General features: G+C 45.5%; 1 protein-coding gene across 1 annotated transcript; it reads left to right on the forward strand.

The window, feature by feature from the left end:
- Positions 1 to 6: 6 nt before the first annotated feature.
- On the forward strand, positions 7 to 26,908 carry Ccz1 (CCZ1 homolog, vacuolar protein trafficking and biogenesis associated). The gene is made up of 15 exons (XM_055598630.1): positions 7 to 192; positions 1,202 to 1,299; positions 1,401 to 1,494; positions 2,807 to 2,884; positions 3,257 to 3,304; positions 5,051 to 5,134; positions 9,013 to 9,188; positions 11,921 to 12,002; positions 14,592 to 14,653; positions 14,938 to 15,049; positions 21,208 to 21,241; positions 21,878 to 21,995; positions 23,376 to 23,534; positions 23,937 to 24,064; positions 26,579 to 26,908. The coding sequence occupies exons 1-15, from the start codon at positions 79 to 81 to the stop codon at positions 26,632 to 26,634; spliced, it is 1,443 nt and encodes a 480-aa protein (XP_055454605.1). The 5' UTR covers positions 7 to 78; the 3' UTR covers positions 26,635 to 26,908.
- Positions 26,909 to 27,023: the final 115 nt, after the last annotated feature.

The raw sequence follows: 27,023 nt of genomic DNA on the forward strand, positions 1-27,023 counted from the left end.
GCGGAAGTGCGGTGTTCCCCAAGGCTGCTGTCTCTGAGCGGGCGGAGGGGAGGCTCCCGAAGTGGGGGCCGGGCCGGAATGGCGGCAGCGGCGGCCGGGACAGGGACTTGGGCGGCCCAGGAGAAGCAGTTCCCGCCGGCGCTGTTGAGCTTCTTCATCTACAACCCACGCTTCGGGCCGCGCGAGGGAGAGGTACGCTGAGGGGGCTGCGCGCGAGGGTCAGCCGGAGACCGGGCGGGGTCCGGGGACCGGCGGCCGGTGTCAGTGCTCAGGAGCAGCGGGGTGCGTCCGGGGTGCTCCTCTTACTCTACCCCGCCCTGGCCGATCCTGCTCCGTGCCAGGTGGTGCTCCCGGTGGGATGTGCCGGGCACTTGCCAACGCAGGCCTGACTGTCAGTGAAGGTACGTCAGGTTAATCCTTCCGCCCGGGTTGAATGTACCTTTACGTCAATTCTGGGCAATTAAAATTGAACTTGTCTTCTCTCTCGAAAATCGTCCATTGGAAAAGTGGAACCAGATTGGTGGACTGTAGCTCCCAAAAGAGGGAAAAAAAACAAACAAAAAACTTGGAAAAGCCTCAGAAAGTTAATCTTTTTTTGTTTTTAATAAGTTTTAAGAGTATTCGTTTGTTCTAAGTTGAGGGTGGAGACTTCCTCAAAGGATGTCCAGGGCTGTGTTCTGTTACAAGCAAATCACAGCTTTATTTAGAGGCTGTCAGTCCAAGTGCTCTTGAACCAGCTTGGTGCAAGTTGTTGATCTGAATTCCCGTGCACAGTTATCTTCCTTGTGAGGGTTGGGGACATAGGAAAAGAAATCTTAGATTTTCCTTAAAGTCATCTTGTACAACTGATGAAATGGGATTTGGTGAATATCACAATTGCCTGTAGACAGGTAGGTTACAGCATTTGCAAAACCACATAGTCTTGTTTTTTGTTTTTTTGTTTTTCCTCTGTGTAGCCCTGGCTGTCCTGGAGCTCGCTCTGTAGACCACGTTGGCCTCGAACTCGCAGAGATCCTCCTGCTCTGCCTCCCGAGTGCTGACATTAAAGGTGTGTGCCACCAAGCCCAGCTTCCTGAAGACATTTTTAGGTTTCGTCGTTAGTGTCTACGATGGGAGAGGTGGATGTTAAACTCAATACTTTCAGAGTTAAGATGTATAAATCCTGACATTAATGCTGTGTTTCTGTTTCTTCCTTTGTTAGGAAGAAAATAAAATTTTGTTTTACCATCCAAATGAAGTAGAAAAGAATGAAAAAATTAGGAATGTTGGATTATGTGAAGCAATTGTACAGTTTACAAGGTAATACTTTACCTGTATGTTTTGTTTGTAGAGATTGGTGAATTCTTTCTTTTTCTACTAGAGTTATTTCACCCATGTTTTTAAAACTTTTTCCCCCCTAGGACGTTTAGCCCATCGAAACCTGCAAAATCCTTACATACACAGAAGAATAGACAGTTCTTCAATGAACCAGAAGAAAATTTCTGGATGGTCATGGTATTTACATACAGTAACAGTAAAGTTATGGGGATTTTTATCCTTAGGAAGCACAGTAGACTTGGTTGTAACTTAAAAAATCAAAGTTGTTATTCAGATTGGGGCTGTTTTAAGAAAGTTTCTGGCCAGGCAATGGCGGTGCACACCTTTAATCTTAGCACTTGGAAGGCAGAGGCAAGAGGATCTCTGTGAGTTTGAAGCCAGCCTGGTCTACACTGAGATACACTGAGAAACCCTGTGCACAAATTAAGCTCAGTAGTAGAGTGCTCACCTGGGATCTGGAATAAACACTACAAACAAAAGAAATTTTGTGTCTAGCGGCGTAACTTGTGAGATAATTTCTGTGTATGTCAGGAAGAGTAAGCATGTGTGTGTGTGTGTGTGTGTGTGTGTGTGTGTGTGTGTGTGTGTGTGTATGGGTGCACATGTCAACCTTGGATTCTATTCCTTAGGAGTCCCTCTGGTTTTCTGAGCAAGGTCTCTCAAAAGATCTGTGGCTTGCCAGTTATGCTTGCCTGTCTGTCTGTCTATCTCTCTCTCTCTCTCTCTCTCTCTCTCTCTCTCTCCCTACCTATCTATCTAGGCAGGATCTTAGTGAGTAGTCCTGGTTGGCCTGGAATTCTCTTTGTGGATCTGGCTGCCTCTAATTCATGAGTGTGAAGAATGTCTGACTTTTGCATGGATGCTAGAGGTCAAATTTAAGCCCTTGTGTCATCTCCCCAGCCCTCTCAAATGATTTTATTTGTCTGTATTTTCTATTATGTTTATTTATTTTGGCGGAGGCAGCGGAGGCATGCCAGAGCTCATGTGTGGAACTCAGACGGCACATTGAGAGCATTCTCTCCTTCCACCACTGAGCTGTATTCCCAGTCCCAGATTTATTTATTTATTGTTTTCGAGACACGGGGTTTCTCTGTGTAGCTCTGGCTGCCCTGGAACTCACTCAATAAACCAGGCTGGCCTCAAACTCAGAGATCTTCTTGCCTCTGCCTCCTAAGTGCTGGGATTAAAGATGTGTGCCCTCACTGCTCTGTCCAGCCCCAGATTTTTAAAATTAAGAGAAAATTTAAAACATATGATCATAGTGGGGTGCCCTGTGCATGCCTATAATTCCAGCACTCTGGGGGCAGAGGTGGGCAGATCTCTGTGAGTTTGAGGCCAGCCGGTTCTACAACATGAGTCCAGGACAGCCAGGGCTACAAAGAAAAACCCTCTCTCCGAAAGAAAGAAAGAAAGAAAGAAAGAAAGAAAGAAAGAAAGAGAGAAAGAAAGAGCATATCACTATATAATTTCAGTTTATCAAACTTCTTAGGTTGTTCGGAATCCTATCATTGAAAAGCAAAGTAAAGATGGCAAGCCGGTTGTGGAATACCAGGAGGAGGAATTGTTGGTAATGTGCAGTTTCATCTCTCATGCTTTTAGGAACCTTCTCCTCATGTGTCAAGCAACTCACATTTAAACTAAGTAGCTTTTAAGAACCTTCTTGGGGTTCATAGGGAAGTTTTTTATTTATTGCTACTTTAACATAATCCTTCAAAAACACATAAGTGCCCTGTCTTATTAACGCTTTGCACTGGTCATCTCTGTGGGTGAAGCCCTTCTAAAAGAGGCTTATTGGTGTGTAAATTTGAATGTAAATACCTGTTATTTCAGCATACAGCTACCGTAGGACCAAGTTTATAGTAATCATGTGCCTTTGCCAAGAGTTGCCCTGTTGCTGTGCCCTCGGATGCAGTGAGACGCGCTGTTTTCTTGTTTGTAGGACAAGGTGTACAGCTCCGTGCTGCAGCAGTGCTACCGCATGTACAAGGTAAGCTGGCAGCCCAGGGCTGCGCTGCCTCCTGCGGAGGAATGTGGGGGGACAGTCCAGGGCTGCGCCGCCTCCTGCGGAGGAACGTGGGGGGACAGTCCAGGGCTGCGCCGCCTCCTGCAGAGGAACGTGGGGGGACAGTCCAGGGCTGCGCCACCTCCTGCAGAGGAACGTGGGGGGACAGTCCAGGGCTGTGCTGCCTCCTGCGGAGGAACGTGGTGATGGGGGGAGAGAACAGCCAACATTGTAAACAACACGCATTACAAATACACTCTTTCTAAATAATTTTTATTTTGTTATTTTGATATTAAAATACAATTACATTATTTTCTCTTTTTCCTTTCTTCCCTCTAGATCTTCCCATGTTAACCATCCCCCCATTTTCTCATCGTCTGTTTCTCTTTAATCATATGTATGTGTGTATACAAATATGTATGCATGTGTATATGTGTGTGTGTGTTGTATAAAACACCATATGATGTTACTTATATGTATGTGATTTTGGAGCTGACCTCTTGGTATTGGCTAACTGGAATCTCAGACAGTTGTGAACTGCATTTGGGAGCTGGCATTTGAACCTGGGTTCTTTAGAAGAGTAGCCAGTGCTCTAAACTGCTGAGCCATTTCTCCAGCCCTTGTCTATAGTTTTTAATCTAGGGTTGAGGCCCCATTAGGCCTCTCCCTTCCATGTTAACACATCCATTGGTGTTGCCCTTGTCCAGGTCTTGTTTAGGCAGCCCTGTTGATGAGATATTGTATGTGTAGTGTCTTTGATGTTTCCAGGAGACGCAACCTCACAGCAAACTCCCTGCTCCTCTGGCTCCTCCAATCTTCCCGCCTCCTTCTGTTATGATCCCTGAGCAGGAACTGTGTTGTAGCTGTATCATTTGGGGCTAGGCATCACACAATCACTTACCTTCTGAGTTTTGATCAGTCTGGTTTTCTGTAATGGTCTCCATCTGCTGCAAGGAGATGTGTCTTTGATGAGGGTGACACCTGTACTTATCTGGTTTCACACTGCTAAAAGACAGGCAGGACCCGTCTGGGCTGTCCACGTCATCTGAGGATAAGTTTAGGAATGTTTACAAACGATTTTGTTTTGTTTTGCTTTCTGAGACAAGGTTTCTCTCCATAGCTCAGGCTGACCTCAGACTCCCAACCATCTTACGCCAGCATCCTGAATGCTGGGATTACAGGTGTGTGTGCCCTGTCTGGCTCTAAAGTACTTCTTTATTCTTTTGAAGTGCTGGATTTGAGCCCAGGCAAATGCTCTATATTTGTAGCTACATTCCCATCCTTAAATTTTTAATTTTAGCTCTTTTTAAAAAAAATGATTTGTGGGGCCAGAGAGATGGCTCAGTGGTTAAGAGCCCATATTGCTCTTGCAGAAGGCCCAAGTTCAGGTCAGGTCTGTAGTTCCCATTGTTTGGGTAGCTGAGGTTACAGGATAACTGCTGAGTTTGAGGCCAGCCTCCTGGGCAACACAGTACTGTAATCTCAAAACCAAACATAAAAGGTGGGCAGACTTATTAGGCGGCCTTGTGAAAATAGTGGTGTCTGTCATTTAGTGTATTGTTTGGTGAGTTATTTATAATTTTGGGTTTTCTCACAAACACTTATATGCTTAAAAGGACCTGGAGGGTGTTAATGAACCTAGTTAAAAGGTGAAAAGAAAAGCCTACTACCCCGAGACATTGAGTAGCACAGGACATTGACTTCATTTTCCACAATGTTTTACATCATTAGCTTTTTAATGGGACGTTTCTGAAAGCCATGGAAGATGGAGGTGTCAAGCTCCTAAAAGAAAGATTAGAGAAATTCTTCCATCGGGTAAGTGTCCTGAACTTTATTTATAACTTCAATAATTTGCAAACACATCTTGAGAGAATTATCAGTGTAGCTGGTGATATGAATCAGTGGCTGAGCACTTGCCTGGTTTGGATATAAACCTTGGTTGAGGGCTGGAGACACAGTGCAAAGGTTAAGAGCACTGGCTACTTTTCCAGAGGTCCTGAGTTCAATTCCCAGCAACCACATGGTGGCTCACAACCATCTATGGTGAGATCTGGTGCCCTCTTCTGGCAGCCAGGCAGAATACTGTATACTGATACTAAATCAATCAATCAATCAATCAATCAATCAATCAATTAATTAAAAATAAAAAACCTTGGTTGATCCCCAGTACCAGAGAGGAAATGTTACAAAGCAATATAGAGGCAGACAACTTTGTTTCTTAATTTATTTTTAAATATATCTTTTAAATATATATTTAATATGTACATATATTTATACATAAACATATCAAATACATATTAAGTATTTATACATATCTGTTTTATATATTGCATTGCTATTTTCCCTGCATGTATGCCTGTGTGAGGGTGTCAGATCCCCTGGATCTGGAGTTACAGACAGTTGTGGGCTGCCATGTGGGTGCTGGGAATTGAACCTGGGTCCTCTGGGAGAGCAGCCAGTGTTCTTAACCACTGAGCCATCTCTCCAGCCCCAACTTGTTCTTTATGTTTTCACTTGTATGTGTATGTCTGTGTGCGGGTGTGTGCACATGCACGTGAGTGCTCATGGAGACCAGAAGAGGATGTCAGATTCCTTGGAGCTGGAGTTACAGGTAGTTGTGAGCCATCCCCGAGTTGTGCTGGAAACCCAGCTGCAGTCTTCTGCAAGAGTAGTGGAGCTAACAACCCAGGCGGCTCTCCAGCCTCCACATTTGATTTGCTTTTGGATATAACACCCCAGTCCTTGAGTGAACTGAGAACCTGAGCATTGTTCCAGCAAACCCAGAGCAGCGAGGGCTCCTCAGACCTGCAGGACAGCCTGTTGGAACAGAGTGTCTGTGTGGAGGGAGGGCTTACTTCAAAAGTAAGAACTCGCCATGAAGACCAGGCTGGCCTTGAACTCAGTGATATCCTCTTGCCTCTGCCTCTGCCTCTGCCTCCTGGGTGCTGCCATTAAAAGTGTGCGCCATGGGTAGGGTATTTTGGAAGCATGAAGAAGCGTTTAGGGGAGCACATGCATATTTCTTAAAGCTTGGCCCATTACATCTGGGTTCTGTGTTTGGTTGTTGTATACAGGAAACAGGACAGGAATCTACCACAGAGGGCCTCGGAAAGACTACCCAGCAGGGAATTAAAGCAGATGCTGAGACTCATAGCCAAACTTTGGGCAGAATATAGGGAATCTTATGAAAGAAGGGGGAGATAGTAAGACCTGGAGGGGACAGGAGCTCCACAAGGAGAGCAACAGAACCAAAAAATCTGGGCACAGGGGTCTTTTCTGAGACTGATACTCCAACCAAGGATCATTCACAGAGATAACCTAGAACCCCTTCTCAGATGTAGCCTATGGCAGCTCAGTATCCAAGTGGGTTCCCTAGTAAAGGGAACAGGGACTGTCTCTGATATTAACTCAGTGACTGGCTCTTTGATCACCTTCCCCCTGAGGGGACAACAGCCTTACCAGGCCGAGAGGAAGACAATGCAGCCAGTCCTGATGAGACCTGATAGGCTAGGGTCAGATGAAAGGGGAGGAGGACCTCCCCTATCAGTGGTCTTAGAGAGGGGCTTGGGAGGAGAAGAGAGAGGGAGGATGGGATGGAAGGAAATGAGGGAGGGGGCTACACCTGGGATACAAAGTAAATAAACTGTAATTAATATAAAAAATTAAAATTAAAAAAAGTTGTCTTACTACATAGATGGGTTAGCTGGTCAGAAAAATTTAAGCAGTCACCAGAGTTGAACTTTCATTTTACACACACACACACACACACACACACACACACACACACACACACTTCTCATTTTGTTAGGTAGGATCTTACTGGTTAGCCTGTACTGACTTCAGATTTACAGCAATCTTTCTGTCTCAGCCTCCCAAAGTGCTGAGATTACGTATGTGAATTGTCACACCCGGCTGGTGTTAGTTCTGTTGTCCTAACAGGCCTTATGTATACTAACTCAAGGAGAAGGGTTTTGGCTGGAGTGATATTTTGAATGAGAATCATCCCAATAGACTCAAAGATTTGAATACTTGGTCACTAGGGAGTGGCACTATTTGAAAGGCTTAGGAGGTCTGGCCTTGTTGGAGGAAGTGGTGGCATTTGGAGTTTCAAAAGTGGTGGTGCATGCCTTTACTCCTGGCACTCGATAGGCAGAGGCAGGCCAAAGTCTTTGAGTTTGAGGCTAGCTCTGTAGAGTGAGTTTGAGGGCAGAGAGAAGCCCTGTCTCAAAAAAACAAAGACCAAAGCTCAAGCCAGTCCCAGGGGCCCTGTCTTCCTGCTGCCTGTGGATTCAGATGCACCGTCAGCTCCTTGTCTGCCTGCATGCCACCATGCTTCCTGCCACGGTGACAGTGCGTCACACCCCTACACTGTAAGCAAACCCCAAGGAACCGTTTTTCTTTTCCAGAGTTGCCATGGTCATGGTGTCTCTTCACAGCACTGGAACAGTGACTAACACAGCAGTGACATGGATTCAGTCACACGATGGGATATGTCCCAAGTGCTAATACTCTGAATAGTTCGCTGTCTCTTTCACCGTACTTTGGCTTCTGCTTCACTTGCCCCAATGTCTGTTAAATTCTGTTTATCTTCAAGTAATAATCTCAGTTTATTTTTTCCCTAAAATACCTCTTGTCGTACTTACTGTTCTGTTGCTCTGGAGAGACTTCATGGCTGAGGCAATTTATAAAAGAAAGCATCTAATTGGGGGCTTGTTTACAGTTTCACAGGATGACTCCCACCCTGGCAGAGAGCGAGGCAGCCGCCGGCAGGCATGGTACTGGAGCAGGAGCTGAGAGCTCACATCTAGTCCACAAGCAGTAGGCAGAGGGAGGAGTGGCTAGGTCTGGGGTGGGCTTCTAAAGCCTCAAGGCTCAACCCCAGTGACAGAAGTCCTCTAGCAAGGCCATACCTCTCAATACTTTCAAAATTGTCCCTTGAACTAGGGACCTAGCATTCGAATATATGAGCCTGTGAGGCCTTTCATATTCAAACCACCACATCTCTCATCCCTGTTTTTGTATTGTTTATTTAATTTATTTTTATTCATGTGAATGCAGCCTGGGGTTGATTTTGGGTGTCTCTCAATTTCTTATGCATTGAGTCAAGGTCTTTCCCAGAGGTCATCATTTCAGCAAGTCTAGCTGGTCAGCTTGCTCCAGGGGTCATCTGTCTCTGCCTCGCTCAGCTGGGATTGCAGGCAGCCACCTGCCCACCTGGCTTTTCACATGGCCATTGGGGCTCTGAACGCTAGTCCTCAGTCTTGTGGGGCAAGCACTTCAGCCTCTCAGCTCCCTTGAAGTGCTTCTCACCTTAATGAGCATGAGTCACTCTGGTGCCATTGTTCTCAAACCCTGTTCTTGTCCTCATTGCTGTCCCCTTATGAGTGAACTGTTTTCCTGACTAATGTCCTTCAGCGTGGCAGTGTGTCCATGGTTCTCTCACAGTGAGGAGCTTAGTGAGTCCTTACTTAAGAGATGCAACACACCAACCAAACAGTTAGCGTCCTTTCAACTTTATGTTTCAGAGTTGGTATTGCTTTCAAATCAGTTACTGCTGACCTCCTTGCTGTTGGGCTTGCCACCACGCCTGTGCCAGTGTGTGACTGCCACACAGAGCGTCCCAATGGGGCTATTCCAGTGGGGAGCACCGCGGTGCGCGCGCTGTTGTAAGCTTGTGTCTCTTCTCCCCACAGTATTTGCAGACGCTACATTTGCAGTCATGTGATCTCCTTGATATTTTTGGTGGAATCAGCTTCTTCCCATTGGATAAAATGACTTACTTGAAGATCCAGTCCTTTATTAACAGAATGGAAGAAAGCCTAAGTGTAGTCAAATATACTGCATTCCTCTACAACGACCAGCTCATCTGGTAGGTGACACTTGTGGCTTGACATCTAAAAGATGGAGGTCAGGGCAGTAATACACACAGCAGCGACTGATGAAGTTGTCTGTCACACAGGAAGTAACAGCAGGAGACATCAACAGGAAACTTCTTTGTAGGCATTGTCAGATTAGAAGGAGGATCGTTTAGACCAAAGCTAGGGTTAGGAATAATGAAAATTACCAAGCAGAGGAGCTTAAAACTAGGTCCAAGACTGAGATGTCCCAGTGGTCAGAACCTTTCCGTACAATGTGAAGATCAGAGTTCAGATCTCCAGAGCCCACATAATTGTGTGGTGGCAGAAGGCAGAGACAGGGGATCTCCAGAGCTGGCTAGTCTAGCCATATTAGTAGCTTGGGTTTGAGGAGACCCTGCCTCAGTGAAAAGAGTGGAAGGGCAGTTGAGATGATCCCTGGTGTTAGCAAGTGCACACACTCCCATGCCCACCTACTCACGTGCACCTACATACATACATACCACACACCCTACATACATACATACCACACACACATAATTGAAAAGTGGGGGGAAAGGTGGACGAAGAGCAGAGAGGATGAAGGGAGGAAGAAGGGAGGAGGGAGCTGTTCTCAAAGACTGTTGGGGTGGGGGCTGGAGAGATGGCTCAGAGGTTAAGAGCTCTGGCTGCTCTTCCTAAAGGTCCTGATTTCAATTCCCAGCAACCACATGGTGGCTCACAACCATCTATAATATGATCTGGTGCCCTCTTCTGGCCTGCAGGTGTACATGCAGGCAGAACACTATACATAATAATAAATAAATCTTAAAAAAAGCTGGTTGGCGTGCCAGATGAAAGAGCGCTGAGCGCTGCAGTAAAGCTAGCAGAGAGCTCCGCACAAACGGCCAGCTTGATAGAGGAGGGGGACTGCGTGTGCACAAATGAGTTGCTGAGATTTAAGTTAGAGAAAAAAAGTTCTGGGGTTTTTTTGTTATTGTGTCATGATGTTTGTGTCAGCGAACATGCCACAGCATGTGTGTGGAGGTCAGAGGACAACCTGTGGGTTCAGTTCTCTCCTTCCAGTCCTATGCAGGTCCTGTGACTCAAATGTGAGTGGGTCACCAGGCTTGCATAGCAAATGCCTTTATCCACTGAGCCATCCTGCTGGCCCTGCTGGGCCTTTTATTTTGTTTCTGGTTTTTATTTTTAATTTTTGAGATAGGCTCACACTATGTAAACCAAGTTGGTATGTGACTTGTAATCTTCCTGCCTCAGCTCCCACCCCAGTGCTTACATACGTCTCAAAAGGGAAGCTGTGGCTTGAACCTGGTTCTGGTTTTACTTTTCCCGTCCTCTTTATCACCTCAGTTACGTCTGCAAAAGAAAAATGTTGTGACTGTCCATGCCTTTGATTTAGAAATTCCATCTCCTTCCAGACTGCCTCTTTTCCTGGCTCTGAGCGTCTGTTTCATTTTTTAACGTTTTATCTCTATTTTATTCATGTAGATGGGTATTATGCCTGATTAAGCTGGGCTTGCTGCCAGCAGGCCCTAGGACGTCCCTGTTTCCCCGCCCCCTCCACTTGGGCTGCAGGCGCGCACTGCCACATGTGGCTTTTTGAAGGGGTGCTGGGGGTCCAAACTCAGGTCCCATGCTAGGGGTAGCAATTGCTTTACCCCGAGCCATGCTCCCAGCTGTCACTTTAGCTGTGCTCAGGACTCATGAGCGAGCAGAGGACTAGCATGGGAGGCAGCCAGGCACACTGAGTGAAGGCAGGAAAGGCCAGAATCTCTTCTAACATGGCAGGACACGGAAGAGGTGTTCATGCAAATTCTTCCAGGACTTTGCAGTTTCCTTGTTTAGCTCCTGTCCCAAAACAACAACAAAAGCCTCTGCAGAGGTAGATGGCTGCCACTTCCCAGCTTTCTGTATTCCTGCCTCATTTTGAGATGAGACTGTTTGCCTGAAGCTTATTATTATTATTTTTGTCTACACTAAGACCTAGAGAGTAAATATCCATATATACCTCTGATATTTATGGTCAAATTATGCACAGTGGTATTTTACAGAATGTGGTGTTCGCTGTGTAGGCCAGGATGCCAAGATGTACTACCAGAATGTGGCACGTGGTTACTGCTGTTTCCTAAGTAACCCTGGAGAGATTTCAGCCTGAAAGTCAGATCTTCTGAACTTTTAAGAAAAGTATGTGTGTATGTTTGTAGGCATGTGTGTGCAGGTGCATACACTTCTCTCCACACCATTGGTTCCAGGGATCAAACCCAGGTCACCAGGCTTGCACAGCAAATGCCTCTACCTGCTGAGCCTGCTCGCTGGCCCTGTGGGGCTTTTGTTTCAAGTCTTACTGAAAACACAGGACTGTGGAGCAGCAGCCGGCAGCAGGTCAGCGCGCAGTGCTAGCGCCGGCACTTGGTTTTAGTGTTTCCTTCCTGAGCTTCCCACTTGGAGGATAGGCATCTCCTGTTTGTCTTTGTTTTGTTTGAGACAAGGTCTCATGTAGTATGGCCTGGCCTTGAACTCTACATAGCCAAGGATGACCTTGAACTTTTGATCCTTCTGCCTTAACTTTTGATCCAGCTGCCTTACAGCTGTGCACCAGCATGGCCATCTTGCTTGTCTGTTTTTAATGCAGTGCCCATGCTAGGCAAGCACTGTCCCGTCTTAACCATCCCCAGCTCAGCATCAGAGAGCAGAGAAGTCAGAAGACCGTTTCAAACTCTAACCCAATGCTTTCCTGGTGTTTCAGGAGTGGACTAGAGCAAGATGACATGAGAATTTTATACAAATACCTCACCACCTCACTGTTCCCCAGGCACATCGAACCCGAGGTATGATTACACTCTGCAGACACATAGTAGATGGGAGGGGGAGGCGGGTGCGGTGACCTGGGCACAGGCCTCATCTGAGCTGCTTTATGTTGGTATATGATACTCATTGACGCTTAGCCGTGTAGTGATCACACACGTGTGTCATCTTTTCTGTGATTGTTGTGTTCAAATGCAGTAGGAGGAGCAATTCATCGGGTAGAGAGAAAATTGGGTCTTAGATAGGGTCAGAGAACTCTGAAAATGCCAGGGATCTGTGAGAGCCTGCAGCATCTTCATCTAGAAGTATGAGCTATTGTGAGGCGATGGTTTACTGCCTGGCTTGCTTTGCCACAGTGGTACTTAATTCCCTAAGTTTCTACAGAGAACACTGAACACCAATCTCTCCAAAGGACCCTTTTATAGCTTAATTAGGTTAAAGGTGAAAGGGTTCACAGCCATAAAATCATTACTTTTGCTTGCTCTGTTCATTTTCAAGCTGCTTTTTCATCCCATCCCCCCTTCTTTCTCTCTCCAGTGTTTAAGGTCTTGATTTGAAACAATGAAAAACCTCTGATAAATTCAAGTATTTGCTTGCATATGCAAGGCCTGAGGTTCCAGCCTCAGCCCCTCAAGAAAACAAACACTGAAGGAGAGCTTTCAGAGGGGCACTTCCAGAACTCAGCTCTTTCCCAGTTGGTCCGATACAGTGGCAACAGTTGTTGAGTTCTCACTGTGTGCCAGCCGCTGTTCCCAGGCCCCAGCGTGTCTGCATGCCCTCCTAACCTTAGCAGCAATCCCATGAGTTGGTTACACTAACAACAGAGGTTTCTCAGGCTTAAGGGACTTCAGCCTGATGTGTGCCAAGCTGTGTTAGCGTCTCATCGCTGACAAGATACCTGAGGAAAACAGCTCAGAGGGGGAAAGCCTGCTCTGTCACAGTCTCAGAGGTCTCAGGCAAAAGCTGGCTGCTTGCATATGGCAAAGACTGCCTACCTCCAGGTGGAGAAGCAGGGAAAGAGCAAGGATAGATGTATCCCTCAAGGTATGCCCAGTGACCTACTTCCTCAAACGAGAACACATCTCAGACAGTCCGTTTAGCTTTGAATTCGTCAGTGGATTTGGCCATCAATGAGCCTGTCAGCCACAAGGTTCAAGTCACTTGTCAGTAGCACCACCAGCTGGAGACCAGGCCCTTAACACACAGTCATTTATGGACATTCTAGATTCAGACCAGACAGTTGTCCAACATGGATGTGCAGAGCCAGAGTGACTGTCAGAGAGCACAGCCTTGCTGATGAGCACTCCTTTCAAGGAACTACTTCTGATGTTTGTGAGCCTCTGACAGCACAGTCCACAACAGAAGACCACTGATACTTGAGTACGTGCCAGAAAGACAGTGTGTGTGAAGGACAAGGCTCTATCACGGCACGGCAGTGTGAGTTCGCACACAAGAGACCTCTCAGAGGTTAGCAGTGGGCCGTGCATCCTCACCCTTGGGTGGACTATGCGTTGAGGGCATGTTGAGGTTGTACGCTAAAACCAGAAGACTACCACACCATTTTCAAATTTTAGCTAGTTTTATATACATGGAATTTGCCTGCATGTATATCTGTGTGACCTGTGTGTGCAGTGCCTAAGTAGGCCAGAAGAGGACATCGGGTCCTCAGGGACTGGAGTTATTGTCAGCTGTCTAACATGGATGCTGAGAATCAAACCCAGGTCCTCTGAAAGAACAGTCAGTGCTCTTAACTGCTGAACCATCTCTCCAGTCCCGGAAACAATGTGTTTTCAGCAAAACCAAAGCATGGTAATTACAAATCTTTGAGGAAATTTGGGGTCATGGCTGAAGATAAATACTGTGACCCCCGACAAGCCTGGTGCTGACGTCTGCCATCACTGACTAGGGGCATGTGTTGGTGCACTTCTGTGGTTTTGAGTTCTCACCTGTTGGAAATGGGAAGACAGTCTCCATAGGGTGGTGTGAAAACACATTCAGAACCTTATGCCACAAGGGAATTTCAGGTTTCTTTTTTGTTTGTTTGTTTTGTAAAAGAACTGAATTTCTTTGTGGAATTTAGGCTTAGATATGACAATCCTGGTTAAAAGTAGTTCTTAGCCTGGCATGGCACACACCTGTAGTCCCAGCACTTGGAAGGCAGAGGCAGGCTGATCACTGTGTATAGATGAGGCCAGCCTGGTCTACAAAGTAAGTACAGGACAGCCAAGGCTACACAGAGAGACCCTGTCTTGAACCCCCCCCCCCCGCAAAAAAAAAAACCAAACAAACAGGACCCATTTTGACTGAGTACTCAGCCACTATTCCCAGCACTTTGACCAGTTAGTTATCAAGTCCCTGAATTAACCACTATTTACTACAAAAAACCTTCTCTGGCCAAGGCAGAGAGTAAACAATTCTACAGACCTACACATAAAATTTAAGAATACAGTCTTTGTTTGTTTGTTTAATTTGTTTGCTGGCTGGAGAGGAATACTGGAAATCAGTGTAGCAAAATGGATTGAGACCAACTAGCAGGTAGGAATGCTGTTTGTCAAACTGTGAAAGTAAAAAAAAAAAAAAGTAATTGTTCTCAACATTCATTGTGTTTGCAGTTGGCAGGAAGAGATTCCCCAGTAAGGGCAGAAATGCCAGGCAATCTCCAACACTATGGAAGGTAGGACTTTTGTTGTTTGGTTTATAGTATTGGGTTTCATTATTTCTTCTAGTAAAGATAAAATCATGAGTATTGAATTGTCCTATCAGCAATAATCCAGAACAGAAATTCTATTGTTTCTAGTGACATAAAACTATTTCTTCATTGTATTCTGATTTGGTGTTTACCAAATGGCATCTAGCATCAACAAAACATTGACATCCATTGACTAGGAATGTGTTCTGTGTATGTTATGTTTACAGTTTACCTCATTGAGTTGAGTCATCTCTGTGTTTACTTTCAAGATTTCTTACTGGACCCTTGAACCTTAATGATCCAGAAGCAAAGTGCAGATTCCCCAAAATTTTTGTAAATACAGATGACACTTATGAAGAGCTCCATTTAATTGTTTATAAGGTAACAATCGTTTTCCCTCCAGTGTTACAGATGAATACTAAAGTGTACCTGCCTTGCATGTGTAGACTGGCACCGGGATAAACCTCTTAAATGTTTTTGGAAAAGGTGTTGCAGGCTCTAATTTCTGTAAAACTCAAAATGGGTGCTCTTCTGCAGTAGGAAGTTCATTTTCAACCCTTTTAGGTAATTTTGCTACTAGTGAAAGAATTGCTGGCCAGGGTGGGATATTCAAGTAGCCAATATCCCGAATGCCCACAGACCCACGGCAGAGAGAGGGGCTACCATCGAGGGCAGAGGCATCCCAGCTGTGTGCAGCCACGCTTCCATGAACTCTGCTGTTGCTCTGAATGCTAAAGTTTCAGACTAACTGTAAAGACAGTGTTCTGTTTCACCATACTTTCTCGTAGGAACAGGTATGTGTTAAGGTTAAGTTTTCTTTTCATTTTGGAACGAGGCTTAACTGTTTGCCCAATCTGACCTTCAACTCCTGGGTTCAAGAAGTCTTTACTTCTGCCTCTTAGTAGCTAGGATTTCAGGAGTATGCCACCATGCCTGGGTAGTACTCATTTCTCCCTCTCTCTCTCTCTCTCTCTATATATATATATATATTTTTTTTTTTTTTCCTCCATCCCATCTCCCTCTCCCCCTCTCTCTAAGGCAGTTGTGGTACAAGAAAGAAAAGCGACCACAAGTCTATCTTCTGTCCTAAGTGAAACTACAGATACATTGTAATTCAAAGGCTTAGATAAGTTCAGGGAAGCAGGAAGGAAAGGATGTCACAGTTTGAGGGAGTCCTGTCAGAGTCTGGACAGTGGAAAGATGAAAAGCAGTGCCTAAGGGAGACCCGAGAGTAGAGAGGCTCCAGCCCAGGCCGACCGCCTGGTCTTCAGAGCACACAGACCCCCTCCCCACCCCCAACCCACACATGCACACAGCATGTGTGTCTATAAATCTGTCAATAAAATAAAAGTAAATCTGCGTGGATTAGAGAAGTTGTGTGATTAAGGTGAAGCAGATGACAGGAAAGGGTCTAAGCAGCCCAGTATAAGGGCTCCTGCCTATAACCAGAATACTCAAGAGGCTGAGGCAGGACTCATAAGTTTGAGGTCAGCTTTGCATTTAGAATGGAAGTGCTCCTTACCAAAACAAAACACAAAAAACCCACTATATTATAGTAATCTCATTTTTAATTGAAGGTGCAACTTAAATTTTTGTATTGTGCTTGGGTGTGGGGATGCATGCCTTTGATTCCAGCACCGGGGAGGCAGAAGCAGGTAAATCTAGGCCATCCTGGTCTACCTAATGAATTCCAAGCCAGTCAGAGCTACACAGTAAGACCCTGTCTCAAAAAAGTTATTGTGATAAAATATATACTATTAGGTTAACCCTATCTCTTTCAAGAACTCTTACCGTTATATACTAACTCTCCATTCCTTCACCTTGAAAACACATGGTTTTTTGTTTTGTTTTGATTTTTGAGAAAGGGTTTCTCTGTGTAGCCCTGGCTGGCCTGGAAATCACTGTAGATAGACCAGGCTGGCCTCAAAACTCATGAAGATCCGCCTGCCTCTGCCTCCTGAGTGCTGGGATTAAAGGCGTGAGTCAGCATCGCCCAGCTGAAAGTACAGTTTTTAAAAGAGTTTTATGTGTATGCGCACGTGTGCACGTGCTCAAGCACACAAGGCCTGCGGAGGCCATAGCAGGGCATCGGAGTCCCTGAAGCGGGAGTTAGAGGTAGTTGGAGGCCACTAGAGGGTTCTGGAAACTGAATTCCAGTCCTCTGCAAGAGCAGCTAATGCTGTTACTTGCCGAGCCATCTCTCCAGTCCCACTGAAAATACAGGTGAAATTTATTACAAGGGAGAAGTTAAGTTGGCCCATCCTGGGTAAAGTGATAGGAGGTACAATTATGGAAGGAGAAGACTCAGGATGTAGCTCAGGACTGAGTGTTTGCCTAGCACGCACAAAAGCCTGGTGTCTTAGCTAGGGCTCCTATTGCTGTCATAAAACACCATCCGAAAAGTAAATTATTTTGATTTACAGTTCTGCATCACACAGTCTATCATCTAGGGAAGTCAGGGTAGGAGCTGACACTGAGGCTATGGAGGGGTGCTGCTTGCTGGCTTGTTCCTTGTGACTTGCTCAGCCTGCTTTCTCAGGGGTGACACCACCCACAATGGCCTGGGCCCTCCCCCACCAGTTGCCAATTAAGAAAATGCCCTACAGACTTGTCCACAGGTCGTGGAAGTATTTCCTTTCTCCTTCCTTCCTTCCTTCCTTCCTTCCTTCCTTCCTTCCTTCCTTCCTCCCTCCCTCCCTCCCTCCCTCCCTCCCTCCCTGTCTCCCTCCCTCTCTCCTTCCTTCCCTTCCCTCCTTCCTTTCTTCCTTCCTTCTTTTTCTGAGACAGGGTTTCTCTGTGTAGCCCTGGCTGTTCTGGACTCACTCTGTAGACCATGCTGGCCTCGAACTCACAGAGATCCACCTGCCTTTGCCTTCCTGAGTGCTGGGATCAAGGTGTGTGCCACCACACCCGGCTTGGAGGTGTTTTCCTAATTCTTGTTCCCTCTTCTCAAATAACTTGTGTCAAGCTGACATAAAACTAGCCAGCACACACCTGGGTTCCATCTCTAGTTTAGTTAAACACGACCCACACCACACTACCTAAAATTATGGAACATAAGATTAGAAAAGAGGATTAATTCCAGAGTTCACCATTAATTCAGGGAGAGGAGAATGGTAAGGGAATTATATGAGAACGTGCTTCATTCAGAGGGACACAGGTTTCCAGATTGGAAATCCTTAATGTGTGCTCCAGTAAGAAAGATCCTCACCTGTGCCCAACACTGAACAATCTCAGAAATATGAGGAGAATGTCCTTACAGATTTTCATGTGTAAAAGACTCCTTTCCGGCTGCAGGTGCTCTGCAACAGTGGGAAAAAGGCTTCCAGAGTTCTGAGAGGAGAACTCGGGGTGTCGCTCAGTTGTAGAGCACTTGGCTATGTGTGAAGCCCTGGTTTCAAATGCCCAGTGTCTCTTCCCCTCCCCCCCCAGTCTGAAGTTCTGAGAGAAGATTTTTTTTTTGGTGTAGGCGTTGATGTTGTTGTTGATGGTGATATTGATAATGTTTTGTTTTTTGGTGCTAGATAGCAAACCCAGGGCCTCATGCATGGGAGACAAACTGCCTCTGAGCAGCATCCCAGCCCTAGTGTAGATTCCTTTGTTAAAGCAAACTGTCAATCACAGACAAGCTGCGCCCCTGCATCACTCCAATATAGCGCCTCGCTGTGTGGCAGCAGCCTGAGGAGGGTGGACCCAGAGCAACAACGAGGCATACCTCACAGCAGCAGGTGGAGTAGGCAAGGTCCATTGTCTGTCAGGCTGAAATCCTTTGAGTACTCGTTGACGAGGGCTCTGAACTCTCACTGCGCCTGGCGCAGTATTCTTGCTGGATTTCCGCCTCTAGACTCAGGCTGGGTGCAGTTCCAGGTGTGGGGTTGGCATGGTGTTATGTGGAGTCCTTCTCTTTTAAAAGCCCTTTTGAGCTGTCATTCACCCACTTAAGGTGGTCACGGGTCAGTTCAGAGGCCTTTAGTCACAAAGTTCAGGAGCCCCCAGGACTAGCTTCACTTTGGACATCAGCTGCTTTCTTGAGGTGTCTCCAAGATCACCTTTAAGGTCAGTAGCTCACAGGAACACAGGACTCAGAAAAGCCTTTATGCTCATAGGTACAGCTTGTTACAGAGAATGAGGAGAGATGCGAGTCAGTCTAGGGCTGGAGAGTGATTTGAGAGTGCTTGCTGCACGGGAGTGAGGACCTGAATTCAGATCTTAGCACCAACATGACAAGCCAGGCATGGTCTGATAGGCAGTCGTATCTCCAACTCTGGGGATGTAGTGGGGGAGTTTCCACAGGAGAGGGCTGCCGGGGCTTGCCAGCTGCCAGTTTAGTTGAGAAGCTACAGCAAAAGCCCATGAGCTCCACCTTTAAGAAAAGAATAAGGCAAGATGATCCAAGCCTTCCTCTGGTCTCCATGCACATTCACACACTCGAGTGCTCACAAGAGCACACACACACATATCACACACAACCAAGAAAAGCTATGTGCAGCAGGGTCTGGGAGTCACCAGACTGGCACTCTTGAGACAGCAGAGCTCTGGGTTCCGCACTGATGAGGGAATGTATGTATAGTGATGGCCTCTAGGGAAGTTGTCCGGCCACCGTGCCCACGTTTTGATCAGGAATTGGCCGTGGAGACTCAGTTGGCCTCCGTTTGGTTGACCTTCCTGCCCAGTCCTGCATGTTGTCAAGCTGACACTGAAGGACTGAAGGATAGCCCTCACTTTTGTCTGGTGTGGGTGTGAGGGTAATGCCATCATAGAGTGGTTTGGGAAGTGTTCTCTCCTGCCTTTGGAAGACTTCTTCAAATGTTTGCTAGAGTTCCTAGGAGAGCTCCACACATGGTTGTTTATGTGTGAGGGTATTTACCTATCTTATCTATCTATCTTTCTATCTATCTTTCTATCTATCTATCTATCTTTCTATCTATCTATCTATCTTTCTATCTATCTATCTATCTATCTATTTTTGAGACAGGGTTTCTCTGTGTAGCCTTAGCTGTCCTGGACTCACTTTGTAGACCAGGTTGGCCTTGAACTCACAGACATCCACCTGCCTCTGTTTCCTGAATGCTGGGATTAGTGTGAGTCACTATACCTGCTTCTGCGTGAGTTCTTGAATTATGTGTTTCTTATTGTTGGTCTGTCTTGTTTTTCTATTTCTTCTTGAGGTAATTTCCATCCATAGTTTGTATCTTTCTTGAGAACATATGAATTCCATTAACTTAATTGGTTTGTTGGCATACAAATTTTCAGAGTACTTGTGTGCTTTCATTCCTTTTCCTGTAGGGTCGGTAGTGATGTCTCCCTTTGACTGTTGATTCTGGTAATGAATCTTCACTACCATTTTTTTATTCTAGTGTGTGAAGAGGTTTTCCAGTCTTGTTTTAGCTTTTCCCAAGAGCCAGTGTGTGCTTCATATGTTGTCTCTCTTTCTTGCTGGAGTTGTCTCTGCTCTGATTATTATTACCCCTTCCTTCTGTTTGTTTCACGTTCAGTTTGCTCCTTTTTCCAGTATCTTCAGATGTGAACTTAGGTTATCAATTTTAGCTTTCTTCATACTATTCATCTGTAGTTACAAAGACTATCACTATTCACATGAGAGCTTTTGTAACACTGTTACTGTGTGGGTCTGTGCACATGAGTGAGCACAGCCTTCAGAGGCTAGTACTGCTAGATTCTCCTGGAGCTGGAGTTTTGTGAACTTCCCCACTTGGGTGCTGGGGACTAAGCTCAGGTCCTCTGCAAGGGCAGTGCATGCTTGTCTACTGAGCCATCCCTTCAGGTCCTATTTGGTTTCTTTTTGAGACATGGACTTACGGAGCTCAGACTGACCTGATTTCCTGACCCTCCTGCTTCTAGCTCTTGAATACTGGTATTACAAGTGTGTACTACCATGCTTGGCAATTTTAGTCTTATTCATGGTCTTGGTTACTGTTACTTGCTAATGTCATAACTGCAGTTATTTGCTAGAATAAAAGGAGGCAAGTTTGTAGTAACATGTGGTCTCTTTAAAAAAAAATTTTTAATGGAAATTGTCATGTACTCAGAGAGACTAGAACAATGAATTCCCAGGCATGCAATAAAGCTGAATTAAGAAGATGTTTTTGTTTGGGTTTTCGAGACAGGATTTCGCTGTGTAGCCCTGGCTGTCCTTGAACCCCACTCTGTAGCCACACTGGTCTCAAACTCAGATCTGCCTGCCTCTGCCTGGGATTAAATGTGTGTACCACCATGCCCAGTTTAAGATGCCAGTTTGTCCCTTCTCCTGTTTTGTCTTGAGAGCATTTTCAATTGTGCCATTCATTAGTAAACACTCTGTGCCCCTGACTGGTGAGGTTCTGCATTGCAGCATAAGCACCTTGGCAAGCACTCCCTCCTTGTCAGCCCCTGTGCCGCCTGCCTCCACACTGCTCCGGGTGACAGAGTGTCTTCTTACAGTTGGTTGGTTTGTTGAAGTGAGGCCAAGCCCACCACATTTGCTTACAGCACTTACTCCTCCTCTTCGCATCAGTTGTAATCTCTGGTTTGTCTCCCCACAGGCCATGAGCGCAGCTGTGTGCTTTATGATTGATGGTAGGTGCTCTCACGGGTCTGCCTGCAGCCTGATGGGGTCAGCTCTCTGCAGCTTGCTGGGCCCTGTCCTTAAATGATCTATATGTTGTCACCAGCCATGGAGAGACTGTTTTAATCACTGCTCCCCATTTGGAACCTCTGCCACCGGCAGTGAGCCCTGTTAACGTTTCAAGTCCTCCTCACTGATCAGCAGTAGGAGTGATGCCTTTCTGTGATGACTGTGGTGGGTGGCAGTGGTACCTGCCCTCTAAGGACTCAGGATGAAAGGAGGTATGTTTGAGATTAGTCAGACAGCCATGACTCCTGAGTGCTGTGTTGTTATATAAATACTTGACCTTCTCAGGCATTTCTGGGGCAGGCAGCCAGTTTGCCTTGACTTAAGGTATGTGCAGCCTCTGCTCATAGTGGAAGGCTCACCTTTAATGCTAGCTATAACCAGCTCTAACTTTTCTCTTTCTATTCAGTTTGGGAGGGAAGGGGCTTCTGATGGTTTTGCTCCCTAATTGTCTTGATCTCATTTAGTTGATGGGTAAATTCCTCACTGGAATACTGCCAAGAATTGAACAGTAGAATTAGTAGGAGCTGTTGGGCACAAAGTACTGCAGTGCTGAGTGCTGTTTCTTAAACTCCCGCCAGCCTCCACACAGCTGACGCTGGATTTTTGCCGAAGATTGGACAGCATCGTTGGGCCCCAGCTTACGGTGCTGGCATCGGACATCTGTGAGCAGTTCAATATCAACAAGAGAATCTCTGGGTTTGTACTCTGCTTCATTTTTAGTCTCGTACACTAACTGCTTATGGTCAAGTCACAGTGTTTTTCCCTGACGAGTATGGACAGTGTTAGCCCTGCAGCAGTTCCTCAGAATCTAAAAGCACTGACCTGCTGCTCACTCCTACCTGTGATGTCCCCTAGGAAAGGAAAAGGTAGGTCCCAATTGGAATGTTCACTTTACTTCAGTGGAAGAGGTAGATGCCGCTTGACATCGCTTTCATTGAGGAGAGTGGGAAGCTTTTCTTACACAGGGAGCTGCAGTCGCATGGCTAGGTGCTTTACATGGAGCACACATTCATCCCAGCACTGAGATAAATGAAAAGTTATTCTCCTAAATTGGGGTCAGCAGTCTTTCTGCAGCCTTCCTTCCTAGGAAGTCTGACTTATATATATATATACTTTTATTTAGAAAATCACATATCAGGAAAGAAAAAAAAATAGGTTTTCAAGACAGGGTCTCAGAGCTAGAGAGATGGCTCAGTGGTTAAGAGCACTGCCTGCTCTTCCAAAGGACCCGGGTTCAATTCCCAGCAACCACATGGCAGCTCACAACTATCTGTAATGCCAATTCCAAGAGATCTGACACATTCACGCTAATGCACAATAAATAAAAAAATTAAAAAAAATTTAAAAAAAGACAGGGTCTCTCTGTGTAGCCCTGGCCATAGACCAGGCTGCCCTTGATTCCTGAGATGTACCTTGCTCTGCCTCCCAGGTGTGGGATTAAAGGTATGTGCCAGCTACGGAAAACATTGTTGGTTAAGAGGTAGATGGCAAGGCCAGCCTGTTCTACAGACTGAGTTCCAGGATAGCCAGGGCTACACAGAGAAACCCTATCTCAAAAATAGAGTAAAATAAAAAAGAAGTAAATTTCAACTCTCTGGAAAATTCCATTGTATTACATGTTATTATTATAGGATGAAGCATTGGTTACAGATAACAATGAGATTCTTAATTTGAATGCCCAGACATTGAAAATACAAGGCTTTGTACAGTCGTTTAATCACATTTATTCGTTGTGTGTGTCTAGGTCAGAGGACTATTTGTAGGAGTCGGTTCTCTCATTTCATCATGTGGGTCCTGGGTTCCAAGTCAGGTCTTCAGGCTTGGTGGCAAGCGCCTTTCCCTTCTGAGTCACCATGCTAGCCCTGCTTTACTTTTTGAATTTTGTGTTCATGAGGCTCTCCTGTGTTTTGTTTCTTCGGTTTTTGTTTGTTTGTTTGTTTGTGTTTGTTTGTTTTGAGACAAGGTCCCATGTATCAAAGCTGTCCTTCTACACTTTTAAAGTCTTCCCACTGTGGCTGCACTGTTTGGATAATCATTCTTTCAGATTGTTACTCTCTCAATGTCACGTTTGCACAGGTCTGAGAAGGAACCCCAGTTTAAGTTTATTTACTTCAACCATATGAATTTAGCCGAGAAAAGTACAATCCACATGAGGAAAACGCCCAGTGTGTCACTCACATCCGTCCACCCAGATCTAATGAAGATTCTAGGTGACATCAACAGTGACTTTACCAGGTAATTCTAGCAGTTCTCAAAGTAGGTGTTGTCTTTCTAAGAACAGATTTAAAGGAATTGCACTTGTTTTTATTTTATTTCTTTACACAGCATTCACTCTATAGCCTAGGTGATACTTAAACTCAGGCTTCCCCCGTCTCAGCATTCCCAGGGCTGGGATTATAGACATAGGCTGGCATGCCAGCTAATGAATTTCCTTTAAACCAAGTGACCCAGAACCCTCAAGAAGGGGCCCAGGCTTGACCACTTGTGGGAACTGTTTCCACAACACACAGAGTTGCCTTTCATTCACCTGACTCCTTGACAATTTACAACAACTTAGCCAGTTCTTGTTTTCAGTTCTTTCCCTCCTCACAGTCTAACCATGTCCATAAAACTTCCCATTCTGAAACTTCCTTACAGAGCAGATGAAGATGAAGAGATCATCGTGAAAGCCATGAGTGATTACTGGGTTGTTGGGAAGAAGTCTGACCAGCGGGAGCTGTACGTGATTCTCAATCAGAAGAATGCAAACCTGATCGAAGTCAACGGTAAGGGGGGCTTGGTATTTCGGTAGAATTGTAATGCCACTGATGTTTCTTTCCCCTGAGTTAAGGAACGCTCTAGAACCTGCAAATGATGGTGCACACCTGTAATTCCAGCTGAGGTAGGAGCATCAGGCATCCAAGATCATCCTCAGCAACATAGTGAGTTTGAAGTCAGCCGGGGATACGTGAGACCTTGTCGTGGAAAAAGCAAACAGGGCCTGTGAAATGGCATAGTGGGAACAGTAACATGCTGCAAGCCTGATGACGTGAGTCTGAGCCCTGAGACACCTAAGTTGTCCTCATACAATGTGCCATGGCACATGCATATATACCTCTCTCACACAGGTGTATATACAAGTAAATATGAAGTTCTTTTAAAAAGGAAAAAAATGATGAGGAGCTGGAGCAGTGGTTCGGGGGTTAAGACCCAGGTTGGTTCCACACAATGGCTTCCAACCATCAGTAACTTCATTTCCACAGGATCTGATACCTTCCTCTGACCTCTGAAGGCACCAGACACACATACGGTACATATACATGTATGCTGACAAAACACATTCACATAAAATAAAAATGAATATTAAAAATAAATAAATAGGGACTGGAGAGCTGTCTCCAGAGGTTTAGAACCTCTGTTACTCTTTTTTGAGACAGGGTTTCTCTGTGCAGCCTTGGCTGTCCTGGAACTCACTCTGTCGACCAGGCTGGACCAGGCTGGCCTCAAACTCAGTGATCTGCCTGCCTCTGCCTCCCGAGTGCTGGGATTTCAGGCGTGCTCCACCGTGACCACCATAAGCATCTGCTACTCTCGCAGAGCATTCAAGTTTGGTTTCTAGCATGCACATGAGGCAGCTCACAACTGCCCCTGCAAGCAAAAGCAAACAAAAACTCCTGGTCTTCAATCCCAGCTTTTCAAGAGGCTCATGCAGGAGGAGCCGACATTCAAAATCTGCCTGGCAATTTATGGAGTCTCTATCTCAAAGGAGTGGGGAAAAATAGGAAGGGGGTCAGGGATCACATTAGGGATGTAGCCCATTGTTCAGAGCACCTACCTAGTACGTGTGAAGACCTGAATTCAGTCTCTAGTACTCCATAGAGGAGGAGGAAAACTACAAAACCCAGAGCATGACTGCTAAGATTCTAAGCAGACGCTTCCATTTTATGTATTTTGGGTTTTAGTTTTTTTATTTTATTTTGTGTGTATGGGTGTTTTACCTGCATATGTATCTGTGCCCTGCTGTGTGTCTAGTCCCTGGAAGAAGGAACTGCACTTAGAGACAGTTGTTGGTTGCCTGTGTGTGCTGACAACCAAGTCGGGTCCTCGTAAGAATAGCAAGTGCTCCTGACTGCTGAGCCGGGTCTCCAGTTACCCACTTAATGCTTTTATTTCTCCTGTGGCATGGGAAACTTAACAGTGCCTAAAAGAAAATTGTTTTCTAAAGTTCTACAAAAGAAAAATAAATCAACAAACAATCCACAATCCATAGCTGTACACAGTACAAAAATCTGTTTTGAGTACAAGTCTGTCTGTTCAGGCTGCCCCGTTCACGTGGCATTTCTAGCTGTCACCATCTGCCCATGAGCAGAAGAGTACAGACCGTCCTTACCTGCCTTCCCATCAAAGTGGGCTTGGTCTGGCTTCCTGGGCAGTGTGCCCCAGCGGCTGCTTTGTGGGTCTTAGTGATGTTGTCCTAGAGAAAGGGTGGTGTCCTCCCTGGGTGGGCCTCTCCGCTGCTCACTGTAGAGTGGTGCGGACAGCAGGGACATAAAGGTGAGGGACGTGTCCATATTGTAAAGGGAATAGAGCAGCTTATAATGGGGGGTTTTGTTTTTTGAGACCATCTTCCGTCTGGCTGGCCTAAAAGTTGCTATGTAGACCAGTCCAACCTTGAACCAACAGCCATTCTCTTGCCATTTTCCTAAGGTGATGCACTGTGCCCAGTGTTAAGCCATTTTACACCCTCATTTGCAATATAGTGTTTGTGTGCATGAAAAGCATCAGTTAGTGCATGCCTGAAATAAGATTCTGAATTTAGGGGAGGGTTGTGTAGTTTAATGTGACAGCATTTGCCTCGCATACTCAAGGCCCTGGGCTCGATTCTTGACACCACAGAAATGAAAATAAAGTAGGAATTTAGTAGAATCTTTGTAAAGCAGCTGCTTTACCTCTCAAGATTATGGCTAGAGTTGTGCGTCCCACCAGCTTCCCGAGAGCGCCACATTTCTATGCTCTGACCCACGAGTCTCTCAGGCGCTCCTCAAGGTGCTTCTTTCAGACCCAAACAAAAGGTATTCTAACATGCTGGGAGTTTGTTACACATTTCTTTAACTGCCGTCTCTGGTGGGTAATTTGTTTGTTATTGTTGCTTACACTTCTGGAATTAAAAGTCAAAATTAATGCAGATGTTTACTTATTTCCTAACTTCATTTCCAAAGAACTGGAGGTTCTGGTCATACCATTCAGCCTTTAAGACAAGAAGCTGTGTGCCCTGATACTGTTCTCTGTCCTTTTTGCAGAAGAGGTGAAAAAACTCTGCGCCACGCAGTTCAATAACATCTTCTTCTTGGACTGACTGGCTCACCAAAACATCTCTAAAACCTCAACAAACCTTGTTTACCATTACAACTTACTGGTCAAGATAGTGACTGGATTAGAGACTACAGTAGCAATACCTGCTTTGAAAAATCAAATTTCTACGTGACTGATGATTCCCTGAGGTTTTTAGATGTTAAATATTTATGTGGAATTAATTGAAGGTAATCAGCTGAATACCATTCCATTCTTCTGACATTATGTGGATATTTTACTGGAAAATAAGACTAATAAATTGTTAAAGTTTTTTAAAATTCTGGTTTCCTGTTGAGTCTTCTGTTGCTGGTTGTTTGACTGCACTAGGGCTCAAGACTCATGGCCAGGGCCTGGAGAGAGGCTCAGCAGTGTTTGCAGAGGACTAAGGTTCAG

This window comes from Psammomys obesus, unplaced genomic scaffold (genome assembly GCF_907164565.1).
Source record: "Psammomys obesus unplaced genomic scaffold, mPsaObe1.curated_primary_1811, whole genome shotgun sequence".
Taxonomy (NCBI): domain Eukaryota; kingdom Metazoa; phylum Chordata; class Mammalia; order Rodentia; family Muridae; genus Psammomys; species Psammomys obesus.